The sequence below is a fragment of the Arvicanthis niloticus genome, chromosome 4 (assembly GCF_011762505.2).
Source record: "Arvicanthis niloticus isolate mArvNil1 chromosome 4, mArvNil1.pat.X, whole genome shotgun sequence".
Classification (NCBI taxonomy): Eukaryota; Metazoa; Chordata; class Mammalia; order Rodentia; family Muridae; genus Arvicanthis; species Arvicanthis niloticus.
Genome location: NC_047661.1, coordinates 66,288,779 through 66,307,513, shown reverse-complemented (window position 1 = coordinate 66,307,513; position 18,735 = coordinate 66,288,779). Strand labels below are relative to the sequence as shown.

The window sequence follows — 18,735 nt, the reverse complement described above, 5'->3', positions numbered from 1 at the left end:
GTCTCAGTGGCCAGTGTCATGGCCAGTCTTCCCCAACCCTGATGAAGCCGATGAGTGGGGAAGTGGCGCCACAGTGAACAGGCCTCTGTCCCACTACAGTGTGGTGGTAAGCCTTGAACATGGGTTTAATTTGGCTGACTTTTATTGCACTCTAATGTTTCTAATTTCTTGTTTGTTTGGTTTTTTTTTCTAGGTTACTTGCTTGCAAGACTTTTTTGGAGATGACGATGTTTTTATTGCATGCGGACCTGAGAAATATCGTTATGCGCAAGATGACTTTGTCCTGGATCATAGCGGTGAGGCGATTCATTGATTGTCTTTGTAGCTCCTTAAAAGAAAGCTCAGAATTTAAAGACTCAGACATGTTAACCTGGGTATACTGGAGAAAGTTGACCAAGTATGAGTGGTATTTACCTGTAGTCCCAGCTACTCAGGAGGCTGAGGCTTAAGTGAGAAGGATCACGTAAGCCAGGAGTTTAAGGCCAGCCTTGGCAACATACTGAAAACATATTGAAGGATAATTAATAAACTGTCTGTGGTAATTATCTGAGATTGTTTGTATATTTATAAAATAACTATCTCATGGGTGGGATAAAAATGCCCATGTCTTTATTTTTACCTATTTAAGGAGTTCTTAACCATTATTTCAATGATCCCAAATGATACTGGCTTTAGGGAAATGGCTGTATCCTAATGTCTTAATCCTGTGTACCTGCTCTAGTGGAAATGACTGTTTAGCTGAGAGAAAATCCAACCTCATTTTTAAGTGGATAGAATTCAAGTTGATATAGTTTACAAAGGAAAGAGGGATTAAAGCTATAACCTCACTCTTTTATAAATGAGGAAAGATGTCTTTTAGAGATACAAATGGACAATAGAAATGTATCACCAAGATGTCATGATGCATATGTTTATTTAAATCAGGGAATGCCTGGTCTAAAGAAGTGGCTAGGCAGTTAAGAGCACATTCTGCTTTTTCTGAGGGCCCAAGTTTGGTTCCTAGAGTCTTTATTGCAGGGCTCACAACTGTTTGTAATTGCAGTTTTAGTGGATAGGATACCCTCTTCTGGCCTCTATGGGCACTGCACTCAGATGCACACACACACACACACACACACACACACACACAGAGAGAGAGAGAGAGAGAGAGAGAGAGAGAGAGAGAGAGAGAGAGAGAGATACACATAATTTAAAAATATGATAAATCATCTGGGAAGTGGTGGGCACACACTTTTAATCCCAGCCCTCAGGAGGTAAAGGCATACAGATCTTTGAATTTGACGCCACCCTGATCTACACAGTGAGTCCTAGGACAGCCAGGGCTATACAGAGAAACCCTGTCTTGAAAAAAGTACAAACAAATAAATTGTCTGATAATTTGATAATGGACACCTCTGTATTATTAAACTGTCCTGTGTAATTTTTTTTGTTTTCCTCCATGTTTCCCAAGTACTTGCCTGTTATCAACCCTTTGTACTTGTTCATTTCATGGTCACCTCTGCTAATTTCTTTAAAGGTTTCTATATTGTGTCACTCTTCTGGAGTGATTTTTGTCAACCTGTAACATGCCTGGGAAGTCTTTAATTGTAAAACTGTACTTTAGTGTCCTCTTTGCTGATAATGTACCCTGTTCCTGTAATACCAAGATCAACTGAAACGTTCATTTACCCATCAACTGTATTTTACATCTTTATTAATTTTAGTTTTTAGTTTCTGAATGATTTTGTCAATAAGTAGACATTTTGAAAGTCACTAAAACTAAATTCTGCTTGTAGGTTGTAGTGTTTAAAGTGGTGTAGTGTAAAAAGCCAAGCTCCAAACGGAGAACAAGAGACGGTTTATTCTGGAGCCAAATATGAAGGACTGTGGCCCAGGAACACAGATTCAGGTTACTCCAGTTACCTTGGCAACAGTTTCATGAAGTTTCTAGAGTAACAGAACAAAGAAAGCCACAAACCAAGACACTTTTAAAATACATTAGTAGAAATATCAAGCAGACAGGTGTTAGCAAAGCAGGAAACCATGCTAGATGCCTCAGATGCTGTCTGGTGAGTTCTTATCTTACATTGCTGAAACTTGGGGTCTGTTCATATATTTTAAAAGATTTGCCTAACAGTCATGCACAGGTTGGCAGTAAATGGTTATTGGGGGCTGAGATAGCCCAAGATGATCTGGCCCTGCCTCTGCATCCTTCCAACACTCCACAGTCAACAAAGTTCTAATCAGTGAAGATGGTAGTGACTTAGTCACTGTAGTCACCACGGTGGTGCTAATGGTAACAACAAAACATTGTTAAGTGCTTACTCTGTGTGTATAGGCAGGTCAGCTGATGCTTTATGTGTCATAAATTTATCTGAGCTAGTTGGGTTATCTGGCTTTTGTGGTTGTTGATGAAGATGGCTTCTAATAGATTAAAAAAAATGAACCCTATCATTTTTTAACCCATCTTAATTTCTAGTTATTTAACCTTCTTCAAAGTGAGAATGATGTGGATAGCTTACAAGATTTTGTGAAGATTACCTGAATTAATACGTCAGCTTTGTAGCACCATCTTTACACGGTGAACTTGTACTGTGAGAGAAGATCTTAGATTAGATTCTATCACAAAAACTTATGAGAATGCAAAGTTTTCTTTAAATATCGGTTATGTAATTGTGTTGTCATCTTAAGAGCTCCAGCTTTGAATATCACACGTTAAAGTTCACGTATTAAAACAATAACAAAAATCAAGGGAACATAACATACGTTTGAAAGCTCACCAAAACAATAAAGAGAAAGAGGAAAGAATGAAAGAGAATCTGGTGTGGTGGCGGATGATTTTAATTCCAGCATGTGTGAGGTAGAGGCAGGCAGATGTCTGAGTTGAGGCCATCTTGGTTTACACAGTGAGTTCCAGGCCAGCGAAGGCTACATAGTGAGATCTTGTCTTTAAAGCAAAACATTTAAAATGCATAGAATTCTGCTAACCCAGTGGTTCTCAACCTTCCTATCTTCATTGCCACTTTATAACTGTAATCTTGCTACTGTCATGAATTGTAGTGTAAATACCTGTGTTTTCCCTATGGTTTTAAGTAACTCCTGTGAAGGGGGTCATTTGACCTCAAAAGGGTTGTGACCCACAAATTGAGAACTGCTGTGCTAAACTAATCAAATGACAAATCTCTCCTAATTCCTAAACCCGGGTGTGTTTCTGAAGTTTCAGTATATTGGGGTTTGTTTTGTTACATCTGCTCATTAGAGAGACATTGTTTCTAAAATGTTTAACAGTCTACATACTGCACTTTTGAGACAGTGGAACACAATCTATAATACTAATGGGTTAGCAGAAAGTGGAGCTGCCCCATTTATATAAGGTTTGATGAGAGCCTTTCAAATGTTAACTAGGCTCCCCTGGTGTGTCTCCCCTGATTAGAACACTTCACATGTTAATTTACCACCCCTGGGATATAGATTAAAATTAACTCACATTTTAATCTTTTTGAATAAATTGAAGTATTTTGAAGTAAACGATAGACAATATGTTATCTAATTTATTCCTTACAACAAGCCTATGATGCACATTTTATTCTTACGCTAATATGTTAGGGAGAAATATGGAGGCTGGAACATAAGCAGGGTCTTCCTTCTAGTTAGCAAATGTGGAGACTATGACTCATCCCAAGCCCGCCTGACTGCAAATCCTGTGATCTTAATTACTCAGATGTGAAGTGGTGATTGCAGCTGTAATTTGTTCTGTTCTCCAAATGCTGTTTTATTTGGTGGCTTATGGAAAGGTCAGTGTTACTGTTTAGAGGTTCTTCTCTCCATTTCGCGCTTCCATGCTTTGGAGAGATGGGTAGCTAGACAGTAAATAGATCATAAGTCAGAGGTTCATGTCCTTTTAATGTAAGATGGGGAGGGACTTGAAGAGGACAATAAAATTATGGTCTGTGCTGCCTGTGGGGGGTGGGGGGGGAAACTGCAGCTTATCTGTGACTGTTACTGTGCATTTGCTTAGGACAGTGGAGTTCTGTGCCCAGTAAGAACTCAGTCCAAACAATGACGTGTCACAGATGTGTGATCTAATAAAAGATGTAAACCTCACATGTACTTTCAGGATAGTTGCTGCATATGTTGAATTTATGGAGCTCGGGGGCTGGCAGCTCCCCAAGTCCTGGGTTTAATTTATAGCACTGAAAAATAAAAGGTGGGGTGGGAAGATTGTCAGGTAATGGGATCAGGGCTGGGGCCTTGGCAAGGTGCTCGACTGAGGGCCCGAGTTCAAATCTCCAACACCCCCACAAAACGCCAAGTAGGTGGCTCATGTGTCTGGAACTTTGAGGTCAACATTAGAGGATTCCCGGAGCTCACTGGCCCAGCAGCCTAGCAGAGTCCAATTCCTGAGTTCAGTGAGAGAGCTCACCTCAGGTGGAGAATGAGTGAGGAAGGCCACTTGCTTCTTGGAGTCACGTGATTGCACATGTGCCTGTGCATACATACACTAGTTACAAGCAGCTAGCTATAGTCATGTGTGGTATGTTTGATCACTGCTAAGATCTGCTGTACTGACAAATGCACTTTTGTTCTTTACAGAGTGCCGTGTCCTAAAGTCGTCTTATTCTCGAGCCTCAGCTGCTAAGTATTCTGGATCCAGAAGCCCAGGGTTCTCCCGCCGCAGCAAGTCACCAGCTTCAGGTAGTAACAGGGACCCTGTGGATAGTCTTAGCTTTCTCACACTGTTATGAATTTAACAGCTTTTGCCAGCTTATGTACGGTCATGTTCTAGAACAACAATAGACAATAAGATTTGTTAGTCAAAACCCTTAGACCTGTCTTCCAGAGGTCTCTCAAGGAAGACCTGCACTTGGTTCTGGCACTTTCTTGCAGACCTCACTGTCTGGCCTTCCACTGGTGTGCACATAAAAGTGCTTCGAATTTTGAGCACTGTTTACTGTATTTTGAGTTCTGTGCTTCGTAATTGTGGATATTTATCTTGTAGAAGTTACTTCTTATTGGTGCAACACACACACTGTTCCACACAGAAATATATTTGCTTCAGAGATTCCATGGTCTTTTCCTTCCTCAACCATGTATTAACGATTATTCTCAGAAAGGATTACTTAAGTTCTATAATCTTCAGATGCAGATCTTACATATTTGTCAAAATTTACACTGCTTTGATATTTGTGACATTGAAAACACCCAAAGTATATCTCAATAAGTTGAATTTATAGTCATTACAAATAATTTTACTCATTTAATTTATTCTTAAGGAAAAGATTTTAGAGAGTTTGTTTTTGCAGGCAGCATCCTTCTTTCTGCCCAGCCTGCTGCCCCTTGGATCCAGTGAACTAAACTTTTCTTTCTTTGGAACAGAGTTAGAATTTGACATGTGAGGCATCTGAGACAGACTTGCTTAGATATTCTCTCTGCTGCTCCCGTGGCGGGGCCCACCCCACCTTCTCTAGGGCAGGCTGTGTTACTGTCTTGTAGACCTGCTGAATAACCACTCTCCTTACTGTCTTCTCCTGCCCTGTGCATATTCGTGTGTACAGTAAAGAGGGCTGGCCACTCCAGTGCCTATGCTACAGCCAAATCCCCAGGTGAGCCAGGGTCCTTACAGCTTTGTTGCTCTGCTGGGTTTTGTTTCTGTCTCCTGCTGCATCTCTGTTTTCTTTGCTCCATTTCCATAAATGTATCTGGTCTTCTCCTGTGGACATCTGTGCCATATGTAACATTTTACAATGCACAGGCCACTTCAGCCTCCCTGCTCGCTACAGAACCTCTTAACCTAGGAATATTGCTGAATGCCTGTCTGTGTAGTTAAAGCACAGTGGCCCCAGGAGAGGTAGTTGCCTCCAGGAGGTCTGTGTTCTAGTGAGCTGTAGAAAATATTCTGTGACTAAAAAGGTTACAGTTTGTTAGCAGTAAAGATGTTGGAAGGAGTCTCTAACCTCACACTTTGCTCATACCTGGGATAAAGGTTTAGCAGTCATTAAAAATATTCTAATTCAAAGTACTTTAGATGGCCTGTGCCAGAATAGGCTAATGAAGTGTTTCCTGCACATGAAAGGAGGCAGCCCGCACTGTATCTTTTTAGTTGGGAAACAATTATTTTCATACAGCACTCTATACTCAGGCTTTCTAAATATGTGACAGTTGACACTTGGGTTTTTAAACCAAAGGTATCTCTGCCATTGCCGTTATTTTAAATTGTATTGACTCTGCAGTATCTTAGAACTGGGATATAAATGTGTTTGGATCTGGTTTTCTGGCTGAATTATTCCTAGCTTTTGTTTCAAGTGACAGGTTTATAGATGCTTGTCATGTCAGGAAAATGATTACATAAAAGTAGAGAGAATGGCTCAGGAGTCAGGTGTGATTAATTCAGTTTTGTCCCTTGAGATCTGAAGAGGAAACTTACTGAATAATAACATTTCATGACCACATTTGTCTTCAGACCATCTACTGTTCTATGATGATGCCCAGTAAATTCTTAAGTGATTTTTTAAAATCTGAATTTGCAGTGCTTAAAAATTGGTTGAGGACTAGCATTTCAGTCTGCAGAATCTTCAGCTGAGCCACATTTGGATAGAGTCAGCCTCAGACTCCTCAGGGAAAGCTGTAAAGTTTGAAAACCGTATCTCAGCAAACAGTCTGTGGAAGAGGCCCTTGACGAGGTTTAACACTTTATTTAGAAAGCTGGCTGCCTCTGCTCCTGCCTGCAGTTCACAGTGATTACTCCACATTCTCTGACAACATGGGGCAGAGAGTAATGCTTGATTGTGCAGAGGCTCTGCTGAACTGTGGACCTGTATTCAAACTGTTCAGGTAGGAGATTTAAAATGAGTCTGGACAACGCAGCCAGTCCCTGTCTTTAAATAGCAGCAGCAGCAACAACAACAACACGAAAGGATTAACTGGAATTTCAGACAGAGCTAATAACTTTACAATATTGTACTTATAATATTGTTCCTGTCAACCATAGGATAGAAGGAGGTACTGCTGAGTGAAGTTTCTGAATCTACTTAATCTTCCAACAAAACTCTGTGTAAATAGCTAATTATATTGTTGTAAATATACAGGTAGTTAAGTAAGTACCATAAATGAGTCTTTAAAATCCTGCTTTTAGGGACTAGAGAGGTGGCTCAGTGCTTAAGATTGCTTGCTGTGCAGTTGAGGACCAGCCTTTAGATCCTAGCACTGATCTCACAAGCCTGGTATCCTGTGGATGCTTGTAATCCCAGTTCTGGTGTGGGGTTGAGACAGGGGATTGCTTGCTTCCAACCTAGCAAAGAAAACACAAGACATAGATGAGGGGAGAAACTCTGCTTTGAAGGACTGGGGAGAATGATGGATGTGAACACCAGATGCCCTCCTCTGGCCTCTGTTGATATCCATGTGGTCAAAGACACACACAGACACACACACACACACACACCATTTTTTTTTTTTTTGTAATGCTAGTTTTAGGTTTCTAGTTGTAAATCTTTAAACATAGCTTTGTGAAGATAAAAAAAAAATATCCAGAGCAATCAAACAGAAAGCCCACCTTATAACTGAGGAGGGTAAGCTTGGTGGAAGGAAGTCTGAGTGGGTTGTAGGGGATGGGGTGCCATGCACGTGCTAGCTGGTCGCCACACTTTTCCATGGGTGCAGCAGTGAAGGGAACTGATGTCACATAGCACCTTCAGGACCACAGTTATTAGTCTTTCCAGAACTTCAGAGAAATGTGTGAGTAAGGGAAATTAAGGCTGTCTTACCAGCGATTCTTAGAACTTTCCAAATGCTGTTGGAAACTCACATGGTCCATCAGTCTGCATCTTCTTATGGTAAAACTTATGGGGTGGGGTTGGACATGTTATTGATGTGGGTTAAATACCTAGCAGTAAGCTTCCTTAGCTAGGAAGTGGATTTTTAGGAAACCTGTCTGCTCCAGAAACATTCTTTGAGGAGCTGATTCTTCTGCTAGCCCCACTCTGCTACCATCAAGGCAGTCCAACTCTGTGTGCTGCCAGATGGACATGGTGAGGGCCCAGGGGAGGGCTGGCTGTTCACTGGCCACCTGGATGGATATTTGAGTGGGATGGAGGTTTAAAACAAATGAGTGAAATTCTGTCTCTACTTAGAGCAAGCTTTCTAGCTTACTGCCCACGATGATCTATATTTTATGTGAGTCCCCTAAAAAGAGTTTTTAGAGACTCCATGAGAACAGTTTCAGGCTTACAGCAAATCTGAGCCTAAGATTTAGGTTTCCTGTGTCCCTATTTGCATAAACACTCACAGCCTCCCTTATCACCTTTATGAAGAAGAATGCAGTTATTGCAGCCAACACATTATCACCCAGAGTTCATGATGTGCAGGTCACTGTTGATGGTTGTGCATTCTGTGATATGGGCGAATTCATGTGACAGTTGCCCACCATTACAATGTCATTCAGAGTCATTTCTGTGTTTTTAAAAAATAGATTGGGGCTAGGGAGGTGATTCCCCAGGACAGTACCTGCTGTGGAAGAGTGAGGACCTGAGTTCAGATCCCAGCACCCCGGGCATAGGCTTGTGTCTGTAACCAACACTGGGGTGGGGGCGGGGGGAGACATTTTAGGAGCTCACTTGCCAGCCAGTCATCCAACCTAGCTGAATGCATGAGCTTATGTTTAGTGAGGGATCCTGCCTTAACAGATAAGGTAGAGATCTTTGGCCTCCTCATGCATGTCTACATGCACATGAAGGAACAAATCTCACACACACACACACACACACACACACACACACACACACACACGAAAATCTAGATAACCCAGTGATTTAGAATAAAGAAAATTAAAAGTTCTAGCTGGGGGGATGGAGAGATGGCTCAGTGGTTAAGAGCACTGACTGCCCTTTCAGAGGTCCTGAGTTCCAATTCCCAGCAACTACATGGTGGCTCACAACCATCTGTGATGGGATCCAATGTCCTCTTCTGGTGTGTCTGAAGACAGCTACAGTGTACTTATATACATTAAATAAATAATAAATAAATCTTTAAAAAGTTCTAGCTGATGATATATGCTACTTGGTCTACAATTTCTGCCTCCACTTAGGAACTAGTTTTTAATTTTTGAGTCACCTGTGCAGGACCTCTACCTCTGCATGCGTACATTTAATTCAGATAATCTAAAATAATATTGTCTGTTTGCTTTTCATAAAAATAGGTGTCAGCTTTCATCTGCTTTTGGGCAAAAGCTTTTGAGGATTACTTTTGAAGTAAGAGGAATTACATGTACTTTTAAGAAGAGAAAAAACTATTAATCCCAGATAGTAAGCACTAGCTTCATGAGATCACCGCAGTAATAGGTGTACATAATAGAATTGGGGGTGTACATGAAGGTACTGAGTTGGTTGACCAGCACCCTGAAGGCTAATCTATGATTAAGTCTCCTTATGAACAGGGTTAACCACCCTCTGCTTAGCATAGACTCCAGTTCAAGCTTTCAACCAAAGAATCATATAGAGGTGTAGAAGGGGTATGTAGAAAACTATCAGCATTTGCTAAAGAATGGGCAAATTAAACTGTGAAGAAAACGGGAGGATTAGAAATAACTAGCCTGGGCTGGAGAGATGGCTCAGTGGTTAAGAACTGACTCACTGGCTGCTCTTCCAAAGGTGCTGAGTTCAATTCCCAGCAACCACATGGTGGCTGACAGCCATCTGTAATGGGATCTGATGCCTTCTTCTGGTGTGTTTGAAGACAGTTATAGTGTACTCATATAAATAAAATAAATCTTTAAAAAAAATAACTAGCCTATATTAAAAATATTTGAATAATTATCTTTTAATGGCCTCCAATCAAGTAATAAATATGAGAAGGAATAGTTACTTTCATTTTCCATTAAGAACATACCTAATGGTTAAGGTTGTAGTTCAGTGGTGGAGCTTGTGCTTAGCATGTATGAGATGCTTTGCTCAGTTCTTAGCATCAAAAGTAGCATCTATGGAAGGCAGACAGACAGACAGGCAGACAGACAGGCAGACATGTGCACTTGTGTATTTGGATTACAGTCTAATTGACTTGAAAGGGCCATAAGCACATCTCTGTGACTCCCATTAGTAAACACCCAGATGAAGATGGATATTGGCAATCTGTAATGGCCGTCATCATAGACCTTTGCAGCCAGCAGCCAGTCATTCGTCTGTGTTTTCTGGAAGGCAGGTTGTGTGGACAGGGCCTCTCACTCACACCTGTAATTCCATGATTGTCTTCTATATTTGTTTATATCATTGTTGGGACACTATTATTGGAATAATTCTAGTTTCCCTCCTTGTCTGACTTTGTCTGTGATGCAGTAAGATACATTGCTTTTGCTTTCTGCTGACTCGTCACCTGCTTTGGGCTTTGAATGAAGCAAAGCTTCATTGGAGCCATTTCCTGCATGTGCTTAGTGTTTTTACAATGTGGTTGTTTGGAGTTTTGATGACTGTTTCCTCTGTTGTTTCCTGGTCAGTGAATGGAACTCCCAGCAGCCAGCTTTCCACTCCTAAGTCCACCAAGTCCTCCAGCTCCTCTCCAACCAGCCCCGGAAGTTTCAGAGGATTGAAGGTACGAAGGAAGAGATATGGCATGTTTATGTGATTCTATTATTTGTGTGGTCTGTTTGTGAGCTTGTCAAAGCCGCACTGGCATCAAGTTAGCTGGTCTTCTTAACTCTCTCCCTGTGTTCACACCCTGTGGAAATGCAAGGTTGTGATAGGTTGAGTGAAATGTGGTAAATGTACAGTATAGACTGTATTGAAGTCTAAAACGTCAACAGAACCTTTGTCCCTGAAGGATGGTAGCACAAGAAAAACATGTAGGCTTTGGTGAGGCACGTAGCATAAATAGGCATTATTTATGATGTTAAAAAATATAAAGAATTGCAGCAAAATTAGTGGTCAGCTTAATAAGCTACTTAATAGGGAGAATATTAATGTACAAAGCTGAAATTTACAAAATTTTAACAGGTTTCATTTGATTTAGTAAATTCTAGCGCTTTAGGTTGATAAAATGTGCCTGGTAAAACATCAGTAAATAATTGCTATTAAACACTGAATGTTTCCTGTATTGACACAGTCAGATGTTTATATGGTAAAGTGCTTTGAAAGTACTGAAGTTTGTACAGAGCTGTGTGTGTGTCAGTAAATCCGGTTTCCTTCCTTAGTGGTGGCAGATACACTATTACCAGGAATATAGTATCTGAAAACGGCTACTTAAACACTTCAAATATGGTCCAAGAAGTTTTCTTTAAGAAAAAAAGGTTGAAGATTTTTTTTTATTATTATAATGAATATTATATATTATATAATTAATATATTATAATGAATAGCAAGGGCTGCTTACCACTTCTGTGTGGACAAGGAATGAAAACACATCAAGCCTAGCGTTCTTATACCTTGAGGAGGTACATGAAGCTCTCAGCTTCCCAAACAGGGTAGCATTATCCACCTGAGTGTAAGCTTAGCTTGCTCTCTGCCCTGAGAAGGAGTGAGAGCAAGAGAATAATACAGATTGTCTCGGTTTGTGCTTGCTTGGTTATACACCTTAGCTGAAACATGGGATGAGACTGGTAGTAAGTTTAGGGATAAGAGAATACATAACTTGTATCAACTGCTCATTCATTACTAGACACACTTAGAAGAACTGTCTAGATGTGGTGACTCCAGCTTGTAATCTCAACATGCAGGAGGAAGAGACAGGAGGGGACATCTGCAAATTCAAGGCTAGTCTGATTTATATGGTGAATTCTACATCTCCATGCTTGCCTAGCATGTACGGTGCCCTGAGTTGATTGATCCCTAGTGTACTCCTGGGTGTGGTAGCCTGTGCCTGCAATTCTAGCATTTAGTAGATGGGGCAGGAAGATCAGAAGTTCAAGTATCAAGTTCCATGCCAGCCTGGGCTACAGGAAACTCTGACTCAAAGTAACTCACCAATTAAAACAAAACAACAACAACAAAAACCAAACTTTAGGCTATGAGGGACATTTTATACTCAAACCATAATGCCTCAGTGTAAGAGGATGATATACATGGGCCTGTGGTAGAAGCTGTATTGTAGCCTGGGGTAGCTGGGATTTGAAAGCAGAGCCTGTGCTTGTAAGAACCAATCTTAACAGATGGCTCAAAACAGCAATGTCGGAGAAAAAATTTATAAACTGATTTATTAAACTGCAGGTTATCTAGCAGGTCCCTGTTGGGCTGCTACTCCAAAATTGAGTCCCTAGGTACCAACACTGGGCTCCCCTTTGTTTGGGTGTGGGGAAGAAGGCTTTTCTGAAAAGCATGGTGATAGTTACCTCACAGAGAAGCAGGCCACACAGAAGTCTCCTTCACAGCAAGCTCCTGCTTTCCAGTCTTGGTACCATAAGACTTTGCAATGAGGCCAGTTCAGGAATGGTTACAAGAGTGCTTAGTTTAGTCTCCTAGTGTTCTTGGTTTTCTTTCATCTTTCTTTAGTTGTTAAAGAATTCTACAAATGTTCCAACCAATCCCAGTTAAGCCTTGACAGCTAATCCACAAATCTTTGACTCAGAGGATCAAGGTGGAACTGAAGAACTCTAGTGTGCAGCCCCATGGACAGCCTGAGGGTGACAACTCAGGGCTCCACTTGAGAGTGTTTCTCTCTCTCTCTCTCTCTCTCTCTCTCTCTCTCTCTCTCTCTCTCTCTCGTTTGGAGGCAGAAGATACAGGGTGCTGTGGTTAGAAGCAGACTCCAGTCAGAGCGCCTGGGTTTGGTGTTGGTGTGACCCCTTGCTGGCTATGTGACCTTGGAGAAGTCATGTTGCCTTTTTCTATTTAAAAAAAAAAAGGGGCTTATGGGATACACTGAAGCACTGGTGGACAAAATATAGAGAAATCAGTCAGGACAGCTTCCGTGTTCTTCCTGTAACCGTGGAATCTCTAGGCTCAGTTTCATGTGAAGGAAATTCCACATGAAATATAAGTGTGTAAGAAGGAAAGTAAGCACAAGAGAGGTCAGACAGAGCTTGTCTCTTGTATCTCTGTTTTATTTACTTGAAAATATTCTGACCAAGAGTCTATTACTCCGAGAAAGTAAAAATATTCAACTCTTTGGCATCCTCAGTAACGTTCTCAGCACCCAGCAAGCTACAGGCCACGTCACCTGAGGGATAATCTTGTTGAGACTAGATTCCAGGGCCCCCACCACAGGCCATGCTCTCTGGGATAGAGTTGAGGGTTCAGAAGGTTTATTAGGAATTGCTGCTTAGGTCTGTAGCTGAGGGAAGGGAGGAGCCGCAGAAGGGCAGGGAGTCTCTCATCTTACTCCTTCCTCTCTCCCCTCCCTTGCCCTCTGTCCTTTCGGATATCACACTCTTAACAGCTTGACAACAGCAAACACTTATTTCCCCACATATTTTTAGAAGTTAGTTGGATTTCAGGAGCAGGTTAATTGGGTGGTTCTGCCAGGCTCTTTTATTGCTGGCTGGCAGGGTACACAACAGGGTTAGTTACCTGAGGCTTCATGGGAATGGGGTATCCACTTCCAGGTCACTTCTTGTTTTGCTGACAGTTGGGTTGGAGGCAGGAGAATCAGAAGCTGGAGGAGGAGATTCCATAGATTAACATATGAAAGGCAAAAGCAGCCTCTAATAGACTGGCAATCCTGGTCTGCTTCCTTCAGCCAAGTGAGCATGGGCATTATGTTAATGACCCATAGAAGGTCACTGCAGAGCTCACCGCAACCCCTTTTCTCTTTTGTCCTTTGAGTGCCAGGACACAGACAAGCTATGGCACATCTCCAGGCTCCTCCATGTGTCCCACTTAATAAACTGTCTCCTCCCTTGCAATAGACTATGTATCTCTGTATAATTCATTGTAAAGAAACTGACCTCTAGATTCAGATCCATGTCTGGTAGAGGTTTAGAAGGCCTTGTTCCTCCCTGCTGGGTCTCTTCCATGGGTGATGACCTTTATGTCCTCAAAAGGCTGCTACCTTTGTAAGCATGTGACAGAGGAAGGTGCCATGCAGTTCTTGTTTCTGTGACCCACCTTTGGAAGCCAGACCTATTACCACAGTATTTTAGGCATCCCACAGGTCAGCTGGTTTAGCTGGGAGGGGACGGCCAGGTTCTTTCGGTGCTAGCAGCAATTTCATATTTTGTCTTTCTGCCAGCTGCCCAGAATCTTTGTTTTAGGCTACCCTTCCTTTTCATTCGATCTCCCCAAACTTCTTTGCCCATATTCCTGCTTGGCAGTCACCATGGCCTCTCTTCTCACCAGTTTTACCACACTGTCTCCTGATCTTTCTAGCCTGTTCCCCACTAACATTTTTTTCTTCTAATCTTGGAATCCACTGCTGACATTGCTTCCCCTCCCCCCTCCCCCCTCCCCCCAACACCAATCCTTACCTTCCCAGTTTTGTGTTGACCTCAGCCCTCGAGCTCTTTCCTTTGCCAGGGCACCTCCGAGTCCCTTGGATGTGGCTGGCAGCTTTCTTCTGTAGGATTACTTACTGTCCTTAAATCACAGCATCTGGGGCAGGGGGCAGACAGGCAATAAAGAGTACTAAATATGTCAAGGACTGCCAGATAGATGAAGAGAACATTTCCCTGAACTTTAATTCATCATCTGTCCAAACTGAAGACTTAAGGCAGCCGTAACTTAGGGCTTCAGACTCAGGGCACACAGTTTTAAATGCCTGAGTTCTGATGCAGAGGTCCATGTCTGGGAGCGTTCCAGAGTGAGCATTCTTGTTGGTTGAAAGGAGGAAGAACAAAGTCCAAATGGAATGTCACCCAACATCTTGAGATTATAAACTGTCTGATATGCTGATGTTTTATCTGATGATGTCTCCTGGGTCTGTTGGTGGTGAAAGCTGTCCCAGATTTGTGAGGTGTGGTGAAGGTGCTTTCATATCTAACCTGATTGGCAGAGCTAAAATGTAAACTCTCTGACCTCCTGAACTTGGAACCTTCTTTTCAAAGCTGTGAGATGTAAATCCACAGTAGCTGCCGACCTTAGACATTTTTGCTTTTCCCTGGAGTTCTGGCTTTTCTGGTGAATTTAAAACTAAGTTAATAATTTTCAGAACCAGGGAGCTGGTCACTCTGAGGCTCTTTTCATTTCCCCAGAAACACTGTGTGGTAACTTCAACTTTGAGCTTAATTGATTTTGTTAGACAGAAACAGAAACAAAGAGGCAGATTAAGTAGTTTTGAAGACTTCGGTGCCCTAGTAAAATAAATCATGACATTGAATACCAGGTTCTGTTTGTTCATGGTGGTTTCTCGGTTGGCTTGATGAGTTGGGGATAGTTCAGTCCTCATCTGGGCTGCAACACATTAGGGTAGATTGGGGCGGGGGGGGGGCAGTTATCACCGTGCAAGTGTCTATAAGTCAGAGCAACTGTAAGAACGTTATTTGAATATAACTAGCACTTGTTTATCTTCGATGCCTCTTGCTGGTGAGCACTGGACACTAGGAGTTCTTCATGGTGGTACACTGGTGGTAACTGGGTAGTGTATGACGGAGACTGCTGCAGCAGCCAACCATGACACCTTGGATCCTAGAGGTGATGAAGCTCCCAGCATGTAGACATTTTGGACAAGAGGCTTTATGATACTGCTAGTCTCTTGCTCAGATCCAATAACCTTGCCTGAAGGGATCACTCAGAGATGTGAAGAGGTTCTAGCTGATTTTGATCACCACATAGTCTTTGGAGGTGTGTTGCCATAGCCCTTGACCCCTTGGGATGGCCCTTGAGGGTATGGAGTTAGAAGGTATGGATTCAACTACACAGACTCGGGGAGTCAGGTGAGAAGCAGAAACAGACTCGTTTATTGCAGAATTGGGGATCGTTTATACTCTCCACCCGTGCCCCATTGGTCCATGACATCCCCTCCACCCCTGCTTGTTACTGGCACCATCTGATTGGCTGGCCAGGTCATGTGCTCTGTCATCATTTGTCTCCATGTGCTAGATCTTAAGGTTGTAAAATGCAGATGCAGGGCTGGAGAGATGGCTCAGCAGTTAAGAGCACTGACTGCTCTTCCAGAGGTCCTGAGTTCAATTCCCAGCAACCACATGGTGGCTCACAACCATCTGTAATGGGATCTGAGGCCCTCTTCTGGTGTGTGTCTGAACAGAGCGACAGAGTACTCACAATATGAAATAAATAAATCTTTTAAAAAGAAAAATAATGCAGATGCAGCTGTTGAACATGCGTGGTCCATTGTGATCCTCTAGTCAGGGTATGCTGCTGACTCATTCCTCCTACAGAGGTGTGGTACTCAGGATTAAAAGTGCTCAATCAGCAAATCCACAAAGCCAGCAGCAAGCAAGCCACTAGCTTGAGTCCTGTTTACATACACAGTGGATTCTACTTATCACTATTAACCAGCTACAAATGTAAAATGACTTGAGTACATGGGTAATTCTCTTGCCAGGGACAGGGAAATGCACAAAATATCTGCAGAGGAAATAATAGAATAGTATAGTCATTGTGGCTCCCCATGTCCTCTTGGTCTGCTTGTCTGAAGGCCATTGGGAATATCATGCCTTCTATTAACAATAGCGTTTCCAGTTCACCAGCAGTCTTTCTGGGGAACAAGGCGGAAAGCCAGCTTTGATGGCCTTGGAGAGCCAAGTTTCATAGTGGGGAAGTCAAGTGAATATAATCATAAACTAGAGATTAAAAGGTATAGCCTAGGGTAATCCTGGGCAATGTGACTCCCTCTTCTAGCTTTTCAGCATTTACTTCAGGCCATCAGGCCCTGACCTGGAATGGGCAGGCTTCAAGGAGTGTTCTAACTATTCTCATGTGTCTCGTAGAATTACCAGTCGTGGTTGGTAATGGTCGCGTCTCTTCATCTTTGTATCCTTTTAAACCGCACCAGTGGTTGCTGTGGATTCAATTAACAGTGAGGAAAGAAAGGGGAATTTATGTTATTATGTTTATTCCTCATTATGTCTTGGCCTCAGTTCATCTGGGTTGCAGTAAAATTATCCCCTGTAGTAGTATTTTTTTTCATGCTTTTAAAAATTGAAAAGCCTTATTTTCAAGTAGAGGAATATATTGGATAAGTCACTCCTGTTAAGTCAATGCAGAGATTTTTTAAAAAGCTTTAGCACTTTAGAAAAAAATGTCAATTTGAGAGTTGAAAAATGGTTTCTGTCATTATTTGCTTTAAAAGCCACAACTCCTGCTGACTCACTGAGGCTTCTGTCAGATGCACATGGTCATAACCTGGCTCTGTGCCCTCTCCCTCCACAGGGTGCCTCCGCCTCCTACACTCATGGCTTCCCCATTTGGCACTTTTTTATTAGAGAACTGGCATCCAACACCTGTTCTTTTTCTGATTTCTTTCCATGCCTTTTGTCCCCCTGGACTCCAGTACAAAGCAGGTTATAATTATTCGGCTGCACAAGGAATGGAGATCGGGAAGGAAAGAGGCTTTACTGAGAATAAACACTGAGGGAGTTAGAAAGGTCCACAGGAACTCAGTGGGTAAACACTCTGAAGTGCTTGCAAGTGACGGGAGGTAAATGTGCCTGCTCCAGCCATTGCCCTCCTTTAGGGAGCTTCTTAGTCCTGGAGTCAGTCAGGACATGCAGACCAAGTGAGAGACTTAGAGGAATGTTAACTACTTCCAGGAAAGCTGGGCAAGTAGGAAATAGGCCACAGGACCAAGGCTGGTCCAACCATCTCAGAAGTGTAGGCCTTGTGTCCTGGAGTGCTAGTGGATGTGCCACACTCCACCCAGCAGGCGTAGGCTGTCTGATTCTGGGCAATGAGGTTTAGATCTGTGAACAGACCCAGTCCATTATTACTTATTAGAATTTGGTGACCCAGCCCCCTGGTCCGTTTATTCAGAGTCCTGGGAGTAGTCACCAGGGCTCCTTTTATTTATCTTTGAGTTTTAACTTTGCAGAAAAATTTCATTCTTCTCATCGTTCATTCCTTTAACAGCTAGGCTACTAGGAAGGGTGGTGCATATTTGTAACCCCAGCATTCAGACAAAGAGAACAGGGCTGATATTAGCTTACATTGGATCTCTTATTTCTCTGGCGATTTTTGACGTAGGAAGGAGTGTATTGGAGGAGGAATCACCTTGGGATGAAGGATTGAACAATTCAGAGATTGATTACTAGACAGTGAGCTCCATGCGAGGCATTTGGAGGGAAAGCAGTAATGACTGAGGAATTAGTGTTCCACAGGAGTCAGCTTTAAAAAGTACAGTGTCAATTTTTGTGACGTTAAATCTGAATTGGAGACTGTATCTGTGAAATAAATTTATTAATGTGTTATGTTGTATAAATGGAAAAAGGATGAGAAAAAAGTTGTGTATCATTTCCTGTATCAGTCATTTGACATCAATAAATCCTGTCTTATCACATAAGGACTAGGACTAATAATTTATAAATGTATTCTAATAAATAATAATGGTTATTTTCTTCTTTTAGCAGATTTCTGCTCAGGGCAGATCTTCTTCCAATGTAAATGGTGGACCTGAACTTGACCGTTGCATGAGTCCTGAAGGTACTTCTCAATCTGGTTATTACTTTTATAAAGCAAACCTTCTATCTAAACTTGTTGGCCATCAGAATCCCACAGGTCCCTCATTCTTCCTAAATAGGGATGTGACCATGCCACCTGCTAGTCGAGTTAGCTGTAGGAGGTGTTGGGAGTGGAAGTCACCTCAGGATATGTAGTGTCTCTGCCATACCGTCTCGTGTTTCAGATGTTAGTCTTGGCTTCCTCCCTTTCTCACTTCCTGGTTATG

General features: G+C 42.2%; 1 protein-coding gene and 1 long non-coding RNA gene across 15 annotated transcripts in view; one reads left to right on the top strand and one right to left on the bottom strand.

The window, feature by feature from the left end:
- Positions 1-18,735, top strand: part of Dclk2 (doublecortin like kinase 2) — a 129,856-nt gene that overhangs the window by 82,487 nt on the left and 28,634 nt on the right. For 9 of the 13 annotated variants that reach the window (XR_013109896.1, XR_013109897.1, XM_076932613.1 and 6 more), the window contains exons 3-7: positions 194-296; positions 4,573-4,674; positions 5,535-5,582; positions 10,463-10,557; positions 18,416-18,491. Coding sequence is in view for 11 of the 13 variants with exons in the window: in XM_076932613.1 (XP_076788728.1) it covers positions 194-296; positions 4,573-4,674; positions 5,535-5,582; positions 10,463-10,557; positions 18,416-18,491 (424 nt within the window). In the remaining 2 variants the exon portion in view is untranslated. The remainder of the gene's footprint in view (positions 1-193; positions 297-4,572; positions 4,675-5,534; positions 5,583-10,462; positions 10,558-18,415; positions 18,492-18,735) is intronic. The other 4 variants (XM_034500074.2, XM_076932615.1, XM_034500072.2 and 1 more) reach the window with 3 other exon arrangements.
- LOC143442023 (uncharacterized) lies at positions 7,135-15,255 on the bottom strand. Of its 2 annotated transcripts, none has more exons than XR_013109898.1 (3): positions 14,363-15,255; positions 13,467-13,551; positions 7,135-7,267 (listed from the first exon to the last, which is right to left on the bottom strand). It is a non-coding gene; the product is annotated as an uncharacterized LOC143442023 (long non-coding RNA). The 2 variants fall into 2 exon arrangements; XR_013109899.1 differs by lacking the exon at positions 7,135-7,267 and adding an exon at positions 10,547-10,683.